The 17,728-nt window shown below is 40.0% G+C and overlaps 1 protein-coding gene across 1 annotated transcript in view; it reads right to left on the bottom strand.

Annotated features, from left to right (window-relative positions):
* Positions 1-17,728, bottom strand: part of Thbs4 (thrombospondin 4) — a 47,834-nt gene that overhangs the window by 11,145 nt on the left and 18,961 nt on the right. Inside the window, exons 4-14 of the mRNA XM_010604178.2 lie at positions 15,725-15,972; positions 13,273-13,381; positions 12,799-12,881; positions 11,900-11,951; positions 11,503-11,705; positions 9,967-10,104; positions 7,623-7,691; positions 5,432-5,584; positions 1,119-1,223; positions 758-865; positions 384-543 (exon numbers count right to left, since the gene is read on the bottom strand). Coding sequence (XP_010602480.1) covers positions 384-543; positions 758-865; positions 1,119-1,223; positions 5,432-5,584; positions 7,623-7,691; positions 9,967-10,104; positions 11,503-11,705; positions 11,900-11,951; positions 12,799-12,881; positions 13,273-13,381; positions 15,725-15,972 — 1,428 coding nt within the window. The remainder of the gene's footprint in view (positions 1-383; positions 544-757; positions 866-1,118; positions 1,224-5,431; positions 5,585-7,622; positions 7,692-9,966; positions 10,105-11,502; positions 11,706-11,899; positions 11,952-12,798; positions 12,882-13,272; positions 13,382-15,724; positions 15,973-17,728) is intronic.

Here is a 17,728-nt window from a genome sequence, read left to right as displayed (position 1 = left end):
CGGATGGAGGGAGTGTATCTAGGTGTGTCTGAAAGTTTTGCATCCAGGTAGCTCACACATAAAACAGATGCTGGGAAGTGGACAGAGTATAACTTGAAATGGGAGACACCCTACAAAGACAAGGTCCTATCAGCACGGCTGGAATAAATTCACATGATGTTTCTGGTAATGACACAGAGGCTCAGAAACATCCTGGGTCAGTGAATGGGAAAGAGGGCTATAGAGTCTCCCTCCACACAAGCAAGCCAGCCTTGGGTCTCCAGATATCTAGTTGAGGAGAACTACCAGATGGAGGTTATATCTGAGTCAGCAATTCTGTTTCTCAACAGAGGAAAAGGGCAAAAGGATAAATGGCTCTCAAAGAGAGAGAAAAGAAAATTCACCATCTCCATCCATGTCATCATCACAGGCATCTCCTCTTCCATCTCCATCAGTGTCTCTCTGGTCATTATTTAAGACAGTTTGGCAGTTGTCACAGGCATCCCCAAAGATGTCTTTGTCACTGTTTCTCTGGTCCACGTTGTGAGTTAGGACACAGTTATCCTAAAAGATGGGACACTTGTTCAGATTTTCATTGAATATACTTAGCCTGTTATGAGTGGGCATATTTTAAACATTTGTAAATCCTATAGAAGAACAAGTTTCAGTCCTGTGGAAACTAACACTTGGGATGATTAATATATAGTTGCTTTCATGGGCTTTCTTGCATTGTCCCTGGTAGGTGGCAGTTCACAGGCCTTCCCCACAAAGCAGGTACCTGCTCATTCAAGATTCCATCTCCATCACCATCTTCATCACAGGCATCTCCAACGTCATCTCCATCTGCATCTTCTTGGCCAGAATTTGGCACATATTTGCAGTTGTCCTAAGGAGAAAAACCGATCAGAATGATATCCTACATCTGTCTTATGTCAAAAATTATTTCTGATCTCAATAGAAGTAGCCTCCAGGCTTTGTTGTTGCTTGCTGTTTTGCTTCACTTGAGATTCAGCTACTTTGATGTAATTTTAATGGGAATCGAAGAACTCTTCCCCATAGAAGATGTGGCTTTGGAAAGCCACAGTGTCTGTGTATATGTATTCCCTCCACCCCCATACACACACCTGGCCCCCCCTTACTTTTTTGCAGTTTCTAGAAGAGCATGGAAGTTCTTCATCAGGATAACTGTCAATGTCCACATCTCTTCCACAGACAAAGCCATCACCAGCCCACCCGACTCCACACTGTGAAGGGAAAGCACATTAGAGGCCTAGAAAGCTGAGCCTGAGGCAGCTGGCCAACAAGGTCTCTTCTCCTGTGAATGTATGCTCATGAAAAGGCCTAGAGCCCAACAGCTGGGTGAGATTTAAAAGCTATTTCATTGAATTTTTTAAAAAGTTTTTTAATACTTTTAATCAGGTTTTCTTTTTTTTTAATTGAGTTTATTGGTACATTTTAGGGATACAATACAGTTACATTCATTGTTGGGATCTTGTACCTCTACATGACAGGTCTTGGTTCTCATTTTTACCCCTTGTCCCTGCCCTTCTTTCACCCCCTCCTCCCCTCCCCATCTACAAACACTTTATTTCCATCTTTTCATTTTCTCACATTTTTTTCTTTTCCCTCATTACCCTTCCCCTACCCATCCCACCTTCCCTATACCTTTAGCCCTTTTCTTCCCATTTCACAATGTCATTTATCTCATTAGGATCTTATGTACTATTACAGTTTATTCACACCAGAGAAATTATTCGGTATTTACACATGTGTGACTTATGTATTTCACTGAGATGTATATCCTCAATATGTATCCATTTTCCTATGAATGAATCTAATTTCTCATTCTTTATGGCTGAGTAGTATTCCATTTTATAGAAAAACTACATCTTCTTTATCCAGTTTCCAACTGATGGGCAAATGGGCTGTTTCCAAGTTTTAGCTATTACAAACTATGCTGCTATAAACATGGGTGTGCATACATCACTGTGATATGATTCTTTTAGTTCTTTTGGAAAGATACCCAGCAGAGGGATGGCTGGGTCAAATGGAACCTCTAGTCCTAGCTCTCTGAGGTATCTCCATAGTGGTATTTCCATAGTGGTTGTATCAGTCTGCACTTCCACCAACAATGGAGATGGGTTCCTTTCTCCCCACAACCCCGCCAACATTTGTTATTGTTTGATTTCTTGATAGCAGCCATTCTTTGTGGGGCGAGGTGGAATCTCAGTGTTGTTTTCATCTTCATCTCTCGAATATTTCATTGAATTTGAATAGTCTAATGGTTCAAAATTCAAAATGCACATAAGGAGATGGATACTGAAAACTCCTTCACACCCCTGCCCCAAAGTTCAGTTGAGGCAATCTATTCTCTTTTCTTTGTTTTTTTGTTTGTTTGTTTATTTGTTTTTTGGTACCAGGGATGAACTCGGTCCTTGCACTTGCAAGGCAGGTGGTGGAACCACTGAACTAAATCCCCAGCGAGGCAATCTGTTCTTATATGTACTGTTAGGAACAGTCTATGCACAGACAAACAAGTACAAGACAAGCTTTGTTTTGTTGTGTCCTTTTACATACTTGGTAGCACACCAATTATACATTGTTCTGTTCCTTGATTTATTTTTAAGCCTAATATTCTGTTTTGGAACTTTTTCCATTCCACTCTAGGTAGATTCATGCCATTTGTTTAATGGCAGTAGATATATCACACATAAGGTTATGCGGATGTGCCTCAATTAATTCAACCAGTTTTCCACCTGTCAATGTCAGGTTTCTAATGGCTTTCCTTTTTCTAATAATGATGTCACAAATAATTCTGATGTATTTGTCATTTATGCATGCATATTTCACTGCATGGAACTCCTGATTCAAAAGGTATCTGTATTTATAATTTGAGTTATGGTTAAAATGTTCTACACATGATTGTTCAATTTCTTTTCCCCTGGAAATGAATTGAGTGAACTGCTCATCTTGAATGAGCAGGTACATGTTTTGTGGGTAGGCCTTTACTATCTGTAACATTTTTCTTATCAGTTTTGGAGCCACAGTGATCTCTCTGAACATAATAGCCTTATGGATCAATTTCCACCAAAGGACGACCTGTCCAAGGTGCTTTATCTCTTTCTTTTTATTTTAATAGAAGAAGCTTCCCACCAGTGCAATGCTGGGATTATGTGTCTCTACCTCCCTGCAGATGCCTTCCTGGGAGTCCTGCTACTACTGGCACCCAAAAGCAGCTTTTCACTGTTAGCAGAAGAGGCATGAAAATAACAGTTATTCTGTACTAGTCTCTGTGTGAACCTTTCCTCCTATCCTTACGCTGATCAATGATGCTGTTAGTCAGAATTCTAGTTTGTTTGCTTGTTTGTTTCTGTACTGGAGATTGAATGCAGGGCATTCACACTGAGCTATGTCTTCATCCCCAGCATCCATTCTCTTCTTGACAGAGTCTCACTAAGTTGCTAAGTTTCCCAGGCTGGGCTCAGATGGGATCCTCTTGCCTCTGCCTCTCAGATTGCTAAGATTACAGGCACACACCAGCATGCCTGGCTTTGTCATCTTTTTTTTTTTTTTTTAACCAAAGACTCATGTAAGTTTGAGGTGGTTCAGTCTCTTCCTAGGCTCTCAAAGCTGTGAAACTTGAACTCATTCCTGTCCCAGTCCAGTGACTTTTATCATTTATATGTGGTCAATGTGCCCTCTTGTGTTTTTTTCTCTGATAATCAATATCCATTCCAGAAGGGTCTTGGGTATGAAGTGGTGCCTAGGAATCAGTCCAAGACCAGGATAAGCTCCCTAGGAAGGAAGAAGAAGGGAAAAGACAGAGCCAGAAGGTCAAAGAGAAGAAAAGTAGACCTGCAACAGAAAGTAAAAGGAAAGATGAGGGAAAGAACCTGAGAATGAAAGGAAAGGGTCAGGGAAAGCACCAAAGGAAAGGAGACAAGCTACACAAGAACTGTGGAATTTCTTGGCCTGTCTGATCAATATGAAGTTCATCCAGAACAGCGGCTCCTCTACTGCAGCCACCCTTTCATCATCTGCACTCCCCCTTACTCAGAGAGGGACCTAAAAGGCAGGTTCCAAAGAATCCCTTCCCAGAATGCCCCTGTCCCCACTCAGTGGCTCCAGCATTGCCTTCAGGAGGCCTGGGAAGTTTAGCCATGGGACTCTGGTCCTTGATTCATTTTAATGAGGAAAAAAATTTTCTTCAGGAACAAATGCATTTTTAATGAGCCCTTTCCTGGCAGATTAAATTATTTTAGTAGTCACACCAAGTTTATTAATCTTTTACCATCTGTCATTGTGCCTTATTACAAATTCAAAAACATATTAAAGAGTCCCCTCACCCACCATCCAAGGGGAGTCATCCACTTGTTCACAGAAAAGTTACACATTTGCACCTTAGTGACTTTTTGGTTAAAAAAATGCATAAGCAACAGAAATTGGGGAATTGTTGTTTTCCCCTCTCTGACAAAGCACATTCCTTTACCCTGACCTTGTTCCAGAATATCTGTACTGCCAGGGAGGCCTGACTATCATACTTACTTCTTTTACTTATTTTTGACTCTTCTTATTTTTCCTGCTTGGAGAGGGATGTGCTCATTCTAGAGAAATGTCAAAGCATGAAGACAAGTCTTGATTTCAGGTGTAAAGAAGGGGCATTCTGCTGGGATCCAGGCTACCGCTCAGAGGTAATTACGAGAAACTGTCCGGGGCCACCTGCTGAGGGCCTGACACTCCAGGAAGTGAGCTACATGTTACTCTAACCAGGCAAAGTGCTGACTTGCCAGTGCAACGGTATGATAGTGGGAATATTTCCTCTTTATAAAGAGCCCCATGTCACATGCAGCTGCTCTGCCCTCTGTCCAGCCACCTTCTGTTCAGCGTACCTCCAGGGCCAAGGAATGGACCATAAGAATGACTACTCACTGAGCTGTCCCTGGACTAGGTTGGAGAGGACCCCAAGAATGGTGACCAGCAGGAGATGAAAGGTTTCCCTCTGAGGGTCGACAACAACCCCCACCCTTGCACTGCCACCATCCACTTGCCTCTCTCCCAGCCAGATTGAAGGTGAGGACAGTTAGGAATGACAAAATATGCTTATAAAGTATACAAACAGGTTGACAGCACAGAAGAAGGAGATGAAAAGAGACTTTCACTGCCTTGCCATGGGCCTTTCCACAGAAGGTATTTGAGACCTGATGCTCCACCCTGCAGCTGCCCAAGAGGGTGGTGTCACCCCTTGGCCAAGGGGAGGAAAAAGGCAATTGGAGGTTAGACAGGCCTCTGTCCCAACATACCCAGCTGACCCTGTTACTATTACATTCTGTGCTTATCTTGATTACACTATTTCTATTTTAGAGCTCTTCTACCCTGATGCAAGTAGAAACTGGAGGGGTGATATTGGAAACAAAAGAGGGAAAACAATACCACAAGTAAACATACAACTTACCACACACATCACATCCCCCTGCCTCTCTTCAATGCATACTGCATTCACGCTGCAAGGGTTTAGTTCTGGACTTTTGCAATTTCTTTCTGTTTTGCAACCCCTCATCTGATCACCAGTGTACCCTGGCTTGCAAGGCCCGCAGCGGTAAGATCCCTGCAAGTGACAAAGATGAGATGATGATCAACCCTGTGGACCTGGGTACCAGTGTTGTGTTACTTTCTATAATCTCAGTGAGGCCAGGACTAAGAGCATCCTGTGCTGTCTCTCAGTTTATATGCGAGTCTTATGTGATCGTGTGACTGTTGGTGAGACCACTGTCACAATGAAAGCTGCCACTGGCCATGCAGAGTTGAAGAGCTGAGACTGAAGACAGAAAGGGCTGGCATTGAGCCAGCCACACTCTGACTCACAGCTTCACCACAGAAGGCAAGGGAGGAAAGGTTCAAGGCTCACTGATATCCTGGGAGGTAGGGTGAGAGGCTACAGAGATGGTTTGAATCTTTTTACTGTTCCTTGGACCTTTTATAATTAAATGACGAGGACATGGCCACACAGCAATGTTGGTGGCTTGCATGGAGAACTCCTGAGGTGGAGGCTGGTATGAAAGAAGAAACCTGACAATTTTACAAAGTTCCTCTGCAATGGCACTTAGGGACCAGGCAAGACCTCTTTTTTTTTAATAACTATAAATGTGTACATATATTCTTTCAAAGTGTTTTTTAAATATTAATTTTTCATCTCTTTTGAGGTATAATTGACAAAGTTGTATATAATGTATGCAATGTGCTAAATGCATTGCACAGTAATTCACTGCTAGCTAATTAGCATATCTCATGTGATTACCTTTTTTTCCACTTTGGTGAGAATACTTAAGGTCTACTTTAGGACAGTCATTATATAATACAATTTTATTAATGATAGTCATCATGTCTCAAAATTTACTCATACTATAAAGCTTTATTGAGATAAAATTATATATCATGAAAGACCCACTAAAAAGTACAGTTGATGATTTTAGTCACTTGGGACCTATTAATTGGCAAGTTCAAAGGATACTTTTGAAAGATTTTCTTGATCTTCTAGCCTCACTGCACATGCTATCAGCTAACTCTTTTTCTTGTCTTCTGCTCTTTTCCTTTGTCTACTATTTCACTGGCTGTTGGTTCCCTGGAGTTCTATTCTATTTTCTTCTCTGGGTGGCTTTTGTTGTTGTCTTGATACTAAGATTTCCCAAATCTATTTCTGCAGATTTGCTTTGTCCTGCTAAAGAACTAAGCAGCAAATAAATCTTGGCATATTCCTTAGCAGGGTAGCATTTTGGAAAAGAACTCAGGCTGTGTAGGTAAACTGGAAGTTTAATGACCCTAAATTCCTTTTAGTTTCTCCAACTGTAAAGTAGGGATTGCAATGTGTCTGTTTATAGGTTGTTGTAAGGATAAAGTAATGACTTGGTATCTGTAAAACACTTTCATGTACCAGAAGTGAGGAACCTATTAATAAACTCCCGCAGGTTTGTACAATAAGTTAGAAATAGCTGCACATGGAATCAATACTTCTTCTCTCCATAGTCTGTTCTGCTACATCTTTCATCTTGACACTGTTGATGGGAACTTTCAGAAATGAAACCCATATGTGAACATTTAAATTATAGGCCTTGCTAGTGCTCAGCATTTTAATACAAATGACTCTTGAAAGCGTTGTTTTGTTTTGGCTTTGGTTTGTTGAGACAGGGTCTGTCTCGTTATACAGTTCAGGCTGGACTTGAATTCACTGTGTATCCCAGGCCAGCCTCAAATTCATGGGGATCTTCCTGCAGCAGCCTCTCGAGCACAGAGATTACAGGCATGTGCCACCACACCCAGTTTTATGATAATAAATAATACTATTTGGGGATTGTATAGTCATCAGTAAAAGACCGAACTACTAGTATAAACAGTCTCTTCACATTTTTAAATATAAGGATAGCAATATTATATCCAATAAATAACTAATACTGCAATTTTGACAGAAAATAAAGAGCCAACTTGGTAGTTATAAAGTTGAACTTATATAAATAATTACTTGTAAAATAACTCTTATAGTAAACACATATTCAGCACAAACTTTTGCCTTAATCCTGACAATCATGTATTATTTAATACATTCTATCTGTGCTTGTGCACACACATGTTTCAGGAACTGATGTACTTACCAGAGTGTTGATACAGATAGAGTTGGGGACACAGGCTCCATTTAGACACTCATCAACATCAGTGCACATCTGGAGGAACAGTTTAAGGAAGTTAGAGGTCTGCTGCCTAAATAGCAACCAGAGTTTCTTCTGTTATGACATATTTGTGTGAAGTGAAGACATAAAATTTCAGGTAGAATAGCATCTGGAGGTTAAATTTGTTGTTTCTGGGCCTTTGTATCAGTCTGTATTAAATTTTATTGCAGATGATAATGACCTTCATGATATTTAGAGTTGTTCAGAAAGACAACTTTTATAATTCATTTGTTCCACTTTTCAGGCAGGAAAGTTTTTTTATTTTTAATTCCGCCTGGGACTCAATGTACTTCCATCTACATGTGAGTCCTGTCTTTCTTCAATTCTAGAAAATATTCAGCTTTTTCCCAGTTTTTATTATTTGTATTCTTTCTTTACAACTCTTAGTAGAGAAATATTGGGCTTTCTCGTTAATCTCTTTTTTATCTTTACCTCCTTAACTATATTATTCATACATTTATTTTAATGTGTTGCATTCTTGAAGTTACTTCTTAGAATCATCTCTCAGCCTATGAATTACCAGTTAGCTATGTCTCCTTTTTCACCCATCTATTGAGTTTTTAAGTTTGGTGGTTATATTTTTCATTGATAAAATTTATTTGGCTATTTTTCAAACATCTTTTTTCACAATGCTCTGTTTTTAATGATATCTGTTCTTTCTTTTATCTCTTTAGCTCTTTGTCTTTTTAAAAATAAATTTTAAAATTTATTTTAGTATCTTCTAATAGTGGTTCCTTCACATAAACTACTATTTCATGAGCATATCCTTAGTAGGGCCCTGATTTTGCCTGGAGACATTTCAGTGTCTCTTAAATTTTGCAACGTCTCCACACCATGTTATATCTTTAACTTCAGTCAAGGGCCTGGATTTGACAGCTCCAATGGCTGGTTTTTATGAGAAATCTTAGTTTCTGCATCAGATGTGTAACACATACTTGGAGCCTATAAAAATATGTGGTAAATATGTACAAGTTTGGAGATTTGCTTTATGATGAACAATTTTCATTTTTGTCCACCATGCCTCAAAGTTGAAATCAAGTTTCCTTGTTTTTCCTTCAGACTAACAAAGTTTTCCCATCTCCATGTACTGGGGAGGACAGTTCTCTAAGGGCTTTGCTTTATGTGGGGTTCTGGGTCTTTCTAAACTCCAAGCTATGTTTTCAGTAACCATTTCTGTTTGCCACTCGTAGGACTCCCACCCATGAGTGGCTGTAGCATCAGCTTCTACTCACAGATATGACTTTTCTTCTTTGTTTCTAGAAGCTACAATGTGGAATTTTCTTTCTTTTGCCCTTGACAATGCATTAAAATTTATTATGAAAATTTCACCAGGTGGCTCCCTTCTACTTCAGTTTCAGCTACCATATTTCTGGGAATCTGCTGAGAAATGGCCTTAGTAGCTCATGTCAAGCACTCTATATTTCATTCTGTCTATTTTCTTTTGCTTAATCTTAGAGACTTTTGTCTTTACAGGAGAAGGAAAAAAATGGGGGTCATTTTTCTAGTGGCTCCTTGTCTGTATTGCTTGCTCTGTACTGAGCTTGCCTGTTTCTTCTAGTCTAGGTAAAACAGATACCCTCTAGGATCTCTTGATAGGCAGAAAGGAAGTAAGAAACCCCTGCCCTTCTTCAGAGCTAATCATTTCCCTAAGGTAGTAAAATATATTTATAGGCCAACCATTTTTAAGGGCTAAAACATCAAAAGGAATTTCACAGTCAGCCAGTTAAATAATGACCAGAATGTAGAAGAACATTTGGAAATAAATGGAGACTGTCACAAAGTATTACAATGGTTTATGACCATTTATAATTTATGTAAGAAAAAGGGTAGGTTCCCTCAGGGGATTATTTCTACTCTTGAAATCCTCTCATCTCTGAAACACTGTTGATTGCCAAAAATGACTCTATAAAAGGGACTTAAATTTTCAAAACTTTTATTTTTTCTCTCTGAGTCTTAAGTTACTCTGCAGGACAGAATGTCCACAGACTATTAACAAAGTAAGTCTGACATTGTGCCACATTTCCAGAATTACCCCAGTCACTGTTTATCTAGTGAAATTTTATTATCCCAACTTTGACAGCTTCTTCTCTTCTAGACTTTATGAGCATATATCATCAGAAAAGAGTCAAAACACCTCCCAGTTTGTTCACTGTGCACCAGGACACCCCATGTGGCAAAGGCTGCTCTAGGAGAAAAAGGGTTATGCTGAAGAGTAGAGAAATTGTTTTGATTAGATGAAAAATAAATAAAAACATTAACTTTGGCCCACCTGTTTGTTGGACTTGGCAAAATTTATTCCAACACCCTGCACCATGGGCCCCGTGAAGCCCACTGGGCAGGCATCACATCTGAAGCCAGGAGTTAAATTCACACAGCGCACACCTGGGTAGCAGGGGTGGTATTTGCACTGGAGGAAAATAAAATTCAGAGTCTTTAGCCACATGGAGAAAACATACTCAAAGTCTCCCCCACATATGAGTGCATGCTTGTTTATTCATTTAACTATATTTTGTGTGGAAAAATGATAAGAAATTAAGGCTTACAACTTAATGGTAAACCACCGAGGCCTTCAACTACCTGATCTGGGGCTGCCTTATACACTACTGCAGCTTTGCAGCACTACAGGATAATGGCACATCTAAGTTCAAAATGTCCTGCCTGTCAGCCAGACTACTCCCAGCCTCCAATAGAAGAAGCTCCTGATAAAACTTGGAATTTGTAAAGTTCTGTGGAAGGACTTGTCCCTTGCCATTTTTCAGCTGGTTGTTGATGACTCCCAAAGCATTAGTGCACTATATCCTCAAATGGAAAGACCTGGAGAAGATGAAGGCAAGCCCAGAGCTTCTTCAGGAAGATGGGTTCCTTTAGGTCTATGCCTGACTTCTCAAGCCCATGGCTATTCCAAGGCAGGAGTCCAGGAGATTGGCTCTGATCCTTTTTCTTTTAAAATCACTTCAACTAATGTACAAAACATGACCACCCTTTTAGTAAGGAGGAAAATTCCAGTTCCAGATAAAAACCAGGTGCAGTTGTGTGAAACGTGTGCAGATGGTTCTCCAATCAAGGGGTCACTAAGACCAGTAGGAGGTAATCAATGGCATCTTCAGGGCCCTGTGATGCCAGTGTCTCAGCCCCCTGCATGCCCTTCTTGCTGCACATCTCCTGCCAGCCTTGCTCTAGCTGAGGGGAAGGGAACAGCATGTTTTGGTGGCAGCCTAGCTACCCTCTATGGACACTGCTTTGCAATCAGATTTGTGACTGGCTTAACCATGATCTTAAAACAGACTGTTTTTAAGGACCTGCCTGCTGGTCACACAGCCTATGTTGGTTGATTGTGCTCTCACTGGCTTCATCCCTGGGCACTTTGGGTTACTCAGGTGACAAGCCTCACCACAGATCTTGTTGGTGTGACTATTGATTTTAACTCCTGAAATATACTTTTACACAGATCCTGCTACCCCACATTTGCAAAAGCATTAAGGAAAGCCAAGTCTTAAAACAGAATGCTTAGGAAAACTAATCGATGAAGCTGTTAGAGTGAAGAATAGAAATCATAGCACTGTAGCAATATGGGCTATAAAACTGGAAACAGACGTGACAAACTTGGTCACAACTGTGTGTCATGCTTTCGTCCTCGACTGCTCACTGTGTCTGAGTCTCCATGGATGCAGAGTAAGTAGTTTTTTTATGGAGCCTGGAAGACAACTTGAGTCACTCATGAATCATCAGGGTGGCTCCTTTTTCCAGAAGCTGTTAGGTATGGAAATTGCTTTGGAGGCCCCTGCCTCCATAACAGAACTTGTACCTCATCAACATCAGAGCAGGTGATCCCATTCCCTGTGTAGCCCTCAGGGCAGGGCCCACACTGGAATCCATCTCTGGTGTCCGTACATCGGACACCTCTGAAACATGGGTTGGAGTCACAGCGACGTGGCAGGCGTGTTGGCGGTGCTGGGGGTGCTGGGGGCACCAGTGTGTTTGGAGTTGGAGACTGAAAGCTGAGAGGTCCTAGAGAAAAACAATAATCCATAAGCTTCATCACTATTATGAAAATATCTAGGATACAAAACAAAATCTGGTTTCATAATAAGCTTTTTCTCCCTTCCCTCCAATCCTGTGGAGAACTGCCAAAACCACAATCACATGGGCTCAGCTCAGCCCCTCTGCCAGTCTGCACCATCCAACTCAGAATGAGCACTTACCACAAGCCTGGCATTCGGTGATGGTGTTTCTCAAAAATGAAGTTTCCTTGACCTTTAGAAATGGGAAAGAGAAATAAAATTCAAATAGAATACTTGATATAATCCAGGAATGAAAGAATTCAGATGCACTTATCTAAGAAACACTCTCACAGTATAAGGTGTGATCAAGACATAAAGTGAAGGTTTAAATTAAAAAAATTATTATAGTAAAAGACACATTGCCACTAATCCCCCTCAAAATACTCCCCTTAGATTCTAACACACTTATTCTATTATTCTTGGCATATACAATGAATGCTGTTGCTGAGCTCCATCCAACAGAAAGGTGGGCTTCTAAAAATATTTTAGTGCACCCTCAACCACCGTATTCACCAGATGTGGCACATCATGCCACTTGTGGCTCTTCCTGATGTTAAAATCACCATTTTTTTTTTTTTTTTTTACTGTTTTGCATGGATTCAGGACATGGAGGCAGCCGAGACAGGGCAATTAAAGATATTGACAGAAAATGGCAAAAATGATGGGATGTATCTGTTCAAAGTGAAGGGGAGTATTTTGAGGGGGAATTAATGGCAATGTCTTTTATACTGTAATGAAATTTTAAAAATTTAATCATTCACTGTGTTTCTTGATCACACCACAAAGTACTCAAGAAGCTCTTGTTAACACCCACTCTGCCTAGAATCATGGCGGGGATGGGGGGTTGTTCATGCAAGTATGTCCCCCCATTTCCAGAGATGAACTGGCTGAGTCCCAGCATGGCAGGCTGTGTGGGGCCACCTGAGCAGTAGCTCAGGGCTACTTTTCTCCCTGCCTGTGCTGGCCCACAGCTCCGACTGTGTACACAGAGCTGTTCTGCTAAGACTTGGACTTTTCTCATGATACATCCCATTTGTTACCTGTTGTCTCAGAAGATCCTTGACCTCTCCCAATAGCTGATTTAGTTGTGCCATTTGACCCAAGAACTGTCGATTAAAATCCCCTGTAGGAATAGCAAAAGGTATAAGGCGCATGACAGTCATTTCTAAGTGACTCAAAACCAAATGATTTCCCACAAAGTCATAATGACAAGGTGATAAAAAAAACCTAGGGTTTGCATTTAACTTATAGCAATTTGTCTAATTCACCAAGCAAAATAATGCTAATTAAGTCCCTGTGAAGCTAGTCCAAATTCATGTAAATTACAAAAATAAAAGTGAAATGAAAAAATTCCTTGCCCTGGACTTTGAAAAAAAAAAAGCCTTATTTCATAGATCCACTATGTCAGGCTGCTTTGTTGACAGCCCCCCTATTGGGGATGAGACCCAGCCCCCTTGAGGACCTTGGAGTTTTTTTTTGAGGATATACAAGCCTCCCTGGGGCCCACAGGACACCTGTGCTTGTGGCAGCCAATGGCTCGCTCTGTTGCAGGAAGCAGTCTTGCAGGCTGGCCACTTGGATCAGTGATCCCCGTACTACCAGCTTCAGCTCTTCCAAGAAGTCCTGGAAGAAATCACATTTATATCACAGATTGCTGCCACCATTCAAAAGCCAATATGCTTGCAGACTCACAGTTTTCACAGTGGAATAGGCCTATCTGCATACTGTACTTATATATCAACATCTTGCATAATTTTGTAGGTTCTCATTTTTCTGAAACCCCATCAGCCCTATCCTTCTGACTTAAGGAAATATGAAAGTAGCTAGCCACTTAGGAAAATGCTGGCATCCAACTTGGCCTGAAAGTTCATCAAAGTGGCTGAGGAGAGGAAGGCTATTTTCCTTTGTGATGAGTTATTTGTGGATGAGCCCCATAAGAACTGCCTGGAACTCATTGATAAAGTTGAAACTATAATAAAATATAGATCTCAATTTTAAACAGTATCTTTTTTGGGGGTGAGGGGGTGACAGGGATCAAACTCAGAACCTTGTACTTGCAAGGCAGGCAGTGGCACCTCTGAGCTAACTCCTCAGACCTAAACAGTATCATTTTTAGGAAGTCTTGGCTTCAAGTTTTTGCAAAGCCCCTGATTTCCTTGGGCTATAACTATGAATAAACAGTGTATTCTATGATATTTAAGTAGTTGGCACTGTATTTTTACATTACCAGTTGATATCAATCACAGTCACCCACAAAGTTGATTTCCTTGTCTCTCCATCTTCTAAGTTTTGCTCATACTTATTTAATCATATTTATGTATGACAAAAAATGTATGTGTTAATTACTAATTAAAGCCACCATCCCTGTTTTAGAAATGAGCATGCTAAGAATTTTCAGTGAATTCTTTTTAATTTAGCTAGGTTAAGATTTATGCAAGAGATGCTATGTTGTGACAGGTGCTGTATGGGACAGACATCAGACTCTAAGCTCCATGCTATCCTAAATGCCTAGAATGTGCCTACTTGTTGACTCATTAGATGATTATATGTGTAGTTGACTACAAAGACAAGCCCCTTGTCTCTGCTGACAGTCAAAGCAGGCAGAGCTTTGGAGAGGATTCCCTGAGTGTAGCTTCTCATGACTTTGTCATAGTTGAGGCCAGACTTATAAAATGATATTTTTGACTGTGAACACCAATTTCTGAAATGGTTGATGTTACAATTTCTGACTTTCAGTCTGATTACTTGGGTTAGTTTGAGAATTCAGAAATAAAGGTTAATATATTTTCCTATGTATTAATGTTCCCTACATATAAATAATTCCATATAAAGGACTATATATATATATGGCTCTGCAAAACAAAACTAACCAAAAACCCCTCTTAGATTCTAGCTTTCATGGGAGTTTCTACTTTAAAATGTTTCATACTATTTAAGCACAAAATTCTAGGATCAGATTCATAGTTTGTACTTGCAATGGAAATTAATGTTTACTCCCTGTCTCTTTGTACAAGAGTACAGAGCAGCTTGTAACCAAAACATATATAACTAAATGATAAAATAGAAGTGGAAAATGAGGATTGGGAGATAGCAGACAATATTATGGGTCATAGCAGATGAGTATAGTTAATTGATTTTGACATTGACTTCTATACCAGATAAAATATAAGAACTATGACAAGATATAAATTATTGGGAAGGACAAAAGATGCCAGTTATTTATAAGAAACAAAGAATTTCCTAATACAAAAAAATTATAAAATAAATGTATGTGGCCTGCTGCCTGCCTTGCAAGCACAAGGTTCCAAGTTTGATTCCCGGTACCAAAAAACAAAAATAAAACAAAATGTATGTGGCAAGTTCTATAGCAGGTTCAATGATAATAGTAACCCTGTCAACAGCCTAAAACAAAAGACAGGGGTGATGGAACTTTTTAAGACTACATGGAACTAAGTTGGAATAAGTTCCTTCTTGTTAGTACACCTACCGGTAGGTGTTAAAAAAAAAAAATGTTGTTCCTTGGACTTGGCAGTTCCCAACCATTTTTTTATTTTCATTAAAAACTAACACATAGCATTATAGAAAGAGCAATAATAGCTAATCATACAACATGAAGATAATTGTTTTTATTTTAGCTGTAAATTTCTAATGCTAAAAGTGGAACAGTCAACTCCAAAGTGTCTACTTATCATTGAAAATAGAGCTCTCAATTTTGACTTCATGTTATAAACAGTATTTCTTAAATGTTGGTGCCTAGGCATTCATCCCACCGATTCTGATTAACTTGCCTTGAGGGTGGCCCTCTGGCAGGTGTTTTGCAAATTCCCTGGTTAATTCAAATATGCAGCCAGCATTAGGCCCCCTGACACAGAACAGAAATAAGCTGACATTTTCCATAGCACATGTCTCTGTACTCCTCAGGCCAAGGAAGTTCATCCTTCCACTTTGGAGAATGGTGGTTCCTACCTGGGCCTTCCTCTGGAAAGTCCTCAGCTCAATGGACTCAGGATTCTGGGAGAGGCCAGAAAAGGCTCTGGGGAGATTGTGAACAGAATCCACTTGGCTGCAGTCCACATAGAGCTCTACAGAGCCAGCCCCCCGCTGCAAATTGGTCAACCTCAAGAGGATCCGGTGTCGCCTCCCATCGGCCAGCTGTAGATTGTTGAAAACTACCAAGTGTATCTTCCCATCATTTTTCAGATAACGGAGAATGGCTAGAAACAAGTACAGATAAATGAACGGTGTGATAAGAGGAAGGGGCAGTTCTTTACTGAGCACCCTGGTCACTGGAAAGAGTGCAAGCAATCTATCACCACAAATACTGATTCAACATCTGTGTGCCAGGCACCATCCTAGATATGTGACTTAAAGGGAGAGAGGTTTATTTTGGCTCACATTTCAGTCCATTGTTGGCTGGCTCCAAGGCAGGATGGCATGGCAGAGAGACATGGCAGAGTAGAGCTGTTCATGGCCTAGCAGACAAGAAACAGAGCAAGGGAAGGAGATAAAACCTTCTAGGTAACACCTACAGTGACCCGCCTCTTCTAACCAGGCCTCACCTCCGAACAGCATGTCAGTTATGAGCCCCTATAATCCAGTCACCTTCAAAATCCCATCTATGAGGCTTTAGAGCAACATCTAGCTATAAACCACAATACATGGCAAAACACAGTGCTGAGAGCCCACTCTCCTAAGGAAATTTTGTGCTAGTGGAGGGACATGTAATATTAACAAATTTGAAAATAACACTTTAGATAATGGTAAGTACATTTATACAGTTATGAACAAGAAGAACTCCATCAGAAAGTAACCTCAGATCCAATTTAGCTCCTGGGGGCATGAATTCATTAACTCACCAAATGTTCACTGAATACTACCATGGAACCAAGTGCTGTCTTTAGTTGCTTTCAATACTTGATTTCTCCTTGCAGCAATCCTATGAAATGGGGGTACTACAGATGATCCTGAGAGCAGTTCACTAAGTTTAGTAAACCTTAAACCAATACAGATCCTATGGCACAGGAAGGCCACCAACAAGAACTGAAACTAAGTAAATTAAAGAAGAAGGAGGAATAGTGTAATGAGGAGCCAGGGAATCAAAATGTATGGATGAGGGCCCGGGATTTAGTTCAGTGGCTCCACTACCTGCCTCAGAAGTGCAAGGTCCCAAGTTTGATCCCCAGTACCAAAAAAAGATGTATGGATGCATGTTAATTTCAGAAATAATTATTATAATAAATTTTTGGTACAATATATATATCTAAAAAGAGGGTTGGCTACTTAAATCATGGTGTAATACCAAAATGAAAAGAACACTATGGAATAGTTGCATATTAAAATACAAAATATCTTAATATTTTGCTAAATTAAAAGGGAATTTTTGGTAAATAAAAAATTATAAGTCAGTGTCATTTCCTTCAATATATATATCAACATATATAGAAAATATGTGAACATGAATATGGTCATTGCTAGATTCTTGGATGTGCATTTTTCCCTGCTCATCTTTCTTGTCTAATTATTCTAAAGAAACACTGATCACTTAAATACAAAAAAAGCATATTACACATATATCCAGACTATATTGCTGTCGATTTGCATGATTTGTAGCAAGTAACTCAGACCGTCTTTCCTCAAGTACCTTTTCTGTACAGTGTGAATGCCAACTTGGTGCTCCTGCATAGACTAGCTAGCCAAGAATACTGTGTGTGTTGCACTATCACCAAAGAAAATACATTACACTTATACTTTCTACATCCTTTTCCCTAACTTTCTAATCATATCTTGATTTAACCTTGGTCTGGAGTTAGTTGGCATCAGGCTCTGTGGCATAGACACCTGGAAGAGTCAGAAAAGTGGTCTTCTATAACATCTGTTTGGTTACCACCAATACCTCCTGAGAGCAAAGAATTGGTAAAGATTAGCAATACAGAATAGCAACATGGATTTTCTATGATTGTAGTAAAATTG

The sequence above is a fragment of the Fukomys damarensis genome, unplaced genomic scaffold (genome assembly GCF_012274545.1).
Source record: "Fukomys damarensis isolate Sample0158 unplaced genomic scaffold, DMR_v1.0_HiC HiC_scaffold_1, whole genome shotgun sequence".
NCBI lineage: Eukaryota > Metazoa > Chordata > Mammalia > Rodentia > Bathyergidae > Fukomys > Fukomys damarensis.
The sequence above is the reverse complement of the archived record's forward strand: the minus strand, read 5'-3'. Positions and strand labels throughout refer to the sequence as shown.